Below are 4,039 nucleotides of genomic sequence, written 5' to 3'. Positions count from 1 at the left end.
TACCAGAAACTCCAGACAGCCTTGTCTGCGACAGGAGTGGAGGATTTTGTGAACTTGGTATATTGGTTCCCCCTCTTGTTCTAGGGGTAGTAGAGGTTCACAGGTGGGTGTGTTGGTGGCTAAGGGACCTTGGATGGCAGGCTTTAGGCATGATGCATGAAAGGTGGGTGCCATGTGGCAAGGTGGTGGGAGTTCTAATTTATAGGACACTTCAGTGATTCTGCAGAGTACCTTAAAAGGACCAATATATCATGCCTGGAGCTTACAGCATGTACTACAGTTTCGCAAGTCTTTGGTGGATACTTAAACCCTATCAACAGGTGAGTATACAGGTGTGTCCCCTCTACGTTTGTCAGTGTAGCATTTGTGCCTGCCAGCTACCTGTTCCAGTCATTGGTGAACCCCTTCCCACACTTGTTCACTCCTTCAGAACCAGGAGTCAATGGCCGGGATCTGAGTGGGTGAGTCATTCCTGTTCTTGGCTGGCAGGGGTGGAAGCCAATCTGGTCTTCTGCTGTTGCATGCTGAGATGCTTTTCTGCTCACCATGGTTGTAAAGAGTTGTTATGAGTTGTTGTATTTTTCCTGGCAGTTCAAACCAATCTGGCCATTTTCCTCTGACCTCTCTTATCTACAAGGCATTTTTTTTTCCACCCACAGAACTGTCGCTCACATGATTTTTGTTTTTCACACAATTCTGTGTAACCTCTAGAGACTGTTGTACCGTATGTGAAAACTCCAGGAGATCAGCAATTTTTGAAAAACTCAAACCAGTCCATCTGGCTGAAACCAACACCCATGCCACAGTGAAAGTCGCAAAGATCACAATTTTTCCCATTCTGGTGTTTGAAGTGAACATTCACTGAAGCTTTTGATTTGTGTCTACATGATTTCATTCACTATGCTGCTGTCAAGTGATGGGATGATAAGATAACTGTATAAAAGAGAAGGCGTATGGGTGCATCTAAGAAAGCGGTCAGTGACTATCCAGGAACTCAAAGTTAAATATAACTTTGATAATGGTGGGATGTGATTTTCACTTCTGCAACAATTTTTTAAATGAAGCCAACCCACCCTGACTCTGCGTCATGGATCTTCCTGATGTAAAGGTTTTAGCAATGTTTATGAGAATATCATGTTTTTAATGTGAACTGTTGCAGTACTGATTTTATCACTTTCTCAGGAAATCCGTCCCTCACAGAAGAACAACCCTGTTCTACTTCCTCTTTCTTTCACATCTTTTACAAGCAGTTGCTGTATCACCACATGAATGACGAGTTTTAATTTTTTCTTGTCGGTCAAAGATGAGTAACAATAAGACCTGCACTGCAGAAGAAGCCCAGGACATCAGCCTAATGGTCTTCCTCTGCCTGGTCTACACAACAGGATTCCTTCTTAATGTCTTCAGCCTCTGGATCTTCATCTTCCGGATGACCAAATGGAACGCTGGCACGGTTTTGCAGTTCAACTTGGCAATAAGTGATGCACTTGCCTTTCCTGCTGCCCCGCTGCTGGCAGCCTACTTTGTCAATGAGAACAAACGGGAGTTTAGCAGCTTTTTGTGTGACTTGAAAATAGCCTTAATCAGTACTCACATATATGGCAGCATTCTGTTCCTAACCCTCATCAGCGTTCATCGCTATGTGGTTGTGGTTCATTTCAAACGATCATTGCGGATAAAACAGAAAGCCTTTGTGAAGAAGCTGTGTTTTGGAGTGTGGTGTTTTTTGCTTGTTTGTGCCATAATATTTGGCATTCTGCTGCCTGTTACTGATGAAGATGGGCACAAACACTGCATTTTCATACATCAAACCGGACTTGTCAGTAAGTACTTCATTATCAACTTTGTACTCGTTGTTTTTGGCTTTCTTGTGCCTTTCATTGTGGCTGTGGTTTGCTACAGCTGTCTGGCTCGAACAGTAACCCAGGTAAACAGCAAATCACTGCACAGTCAGTCAGTCAAGACAAAGTCACTAAGGACGATAGGAATATGTCTGGTCATCTTTGGATTCTGCTTCTTCCCTCTCAATGTCACTCGGACTGTCGCAGTTGTTCTTAAAAAGTATTTCCCTGGACACTGTCAGCTTCTTATACGAGTGGAAACGGCGTACTACTCATCTAATGTCCTGGCAGGAGTCAACTGTTGCTTGGACCCCCTTATCTATTTCTTTGGCTCACACAGTTTTAATAAATCATTCCGAGGATCTGTGAAAATAAGAAGTGAAAAGGAAAAAGACAACAGGACTGAGACAGACACAAGTAACAGTACAAATAGAAATGCTATCCACAGTACTGTGTAAAAGTCTTAGGCCCCCTATTTTTTCATTGCAACTTTGTTATAGATTTCTATTTTATGACTTCTACATTATCGAGTCAGTACAAAAACATTTCAGAGTTCCAAATGTTCGTTTTCCAGCACAAAATGAAATGTTACAGGAAAAAAAAAGTTTGTATCTGAGCAGAATATTACGTAAGAGAGCACTTTTCAGATTAAAAAAGAAAACATAATGAAGGCTACTGGGTTTTGCTGCAAAATTAAGAAGCAAGTGTGGCAGTCAGAGTGTCCAGAAGAACTGTGGCTGGTTCTCCAAGATGCTCATTTAAAACTACAGCTCATTTCCTTATAAAACTGCATTCATTGTACATCAGATAAGGGATAAAATTAGCTCATGTTTAAAGTCATTTAAATTCTGTAAAGCTGCTTTGTGACAATGTCTATTGTTAAAAGCACTATAAACATAAACTTGACTTGACATGAGACTGCTATTTTTTTTTGAAAGTAAAGGATTGTCTCACACCAAATATTGATTTTGTTTCATTTATTATGACTTACTGCTTTTTATAGTATTTTTTTTTTTATGTTGAAACATTTTGTTTCGTTATTTTTAAAGCCATTTTTGGTCTACAGCATTTCTTTACATGTTCCTAAGACTTTTGCACAGTACTACATACAGTATCTTCGGGAATGGCGTAATAGCATTTCAGATGTACAAAAACATCTCTTTCTTATTTCCTTTAGTGGTTTAAGGTATGTTTGGTTGCGATTGCTTCCTGTAATTTTCTTCAATCATATTTCCTGTCAAATATTTTCTGTGAAATGTAATGCTAAACATACTTCTGCAGCTTTGGTACACAGCGAGATATTTTCTTCACTGGTTTCCTTTGTCATGCCAGTCTTCTTAATATTTTACCATAGTATTATTAAGCTTTTAAGGACAGCTTGTATTTATGTCATAATATGATGTATGCAGTTTATTACATGTAACCCTGTGTGAAATTATCAATACAATGTACACTGCCAGTCCGGTTTTGGAACACCCTTTGATTAAGAAATGGGTTTTAATTAAATACTCTCAATATGTATGAAAGCAATGTTTATTCATGAACTAAGAAATATATCTAACTTACAGTCTTAGAGTACCGACTTCACCAAATGAGGGCACTTGCCTTAAATAAAGCACTCACTTAAAGGCTCATTATACATGCAATATGTCCTGCAATACAAAGACTTCATCTTTAGTAAATGCTTTATCCTAATTATGGTGGAGGTGGAGATGGTGCTGATCCCGGGAATATTAGGCATAAAATGAGAATACACTCTGGTTAGGAGGCACTATGCACACACACACACACATCCACACACTCATTCACACCAAGGGGCAATTTAGCATAAACAGTCAACTGACTGGCAAGATTTTGGGAGGTGGGAGGAAACTGGAGAACGTGTAGGAAGCCCAAAGAGCATCCAACAGATACAAGGAGAAACTGATGCAACAGTAAGGCATTTTGGTGGTGCAGTGAGTACCATTGCTGCTTCACATCTCCAGGATCCCAGGTGTGATCCTGAGCTCAGGTTACCTGCACGGAGTTTCAAATTCTCTCTTGTGCCTGGGTTATGTGGTTTGCTCTCATTTCTTCAAAACATGCCAGTAAATGGACTAAATTCATCCCTTGTATGAATGCATGTGCATGGTACACAACTCATGTTGTGTATTCCTGGGATAAGCTGCAGATCCACTGCAACCTTGACCAGCATAAAG

General features: G+C 40.1%; 1 protein-coding gene across 1 annotated transcript; it reads left to right on the top strand.

The window, feature by feature from the left end:
• Nucleotides 1–1,253: 1,253 nt before the first annotated feature.
• LOC132872121 (P2Y purinoceptor 4-like) lies at nt 1,254–3,412 on the top strand. Its single transcript, XM_060906724.1, has one exon. It carries the CDS (start codon nt 1,304–1,306, stop codon nt 2,297–2,299), a length of 996 nt encoding a protein of 331 aa, XP_060762707.1. The 5' UTR covers nt 1,254–1,303; the 3' UTR covers nt 2,300–3,412.
• The last annotated feature ends 627 nt before the right edge of the window (nt 3,413–4,039 follow it).

The sequence above is a fragment of the Neoarius graeffei genome, chromosome 24 (genome assembly GCF_027579695.1).
Source record: "Neoarius graeffei isolate fNeoGra1 chromosome 24, fNeoGra1.pri, whole genome shotgun sequence".
Lineage (NCBI taxonomy): Eukaryota > Metazoa > Chordata > Actinopteri > Siluriformes > Ariidae > Neoarius > Neoarius graeffei.
This window is presented reverse-complemented; position numbering and strand designations above follow the sequence as displayed.

Bases quoted from the DNA above. Each gene is read 5' to 3' on its own strand.
- LOC132872121 (XM_060906724.1), top strand. From the start codon at position 1,304: ATGAGTAACAATAAGACCTGCACTGCAGAAGAAGCCCAGGACATCAGC.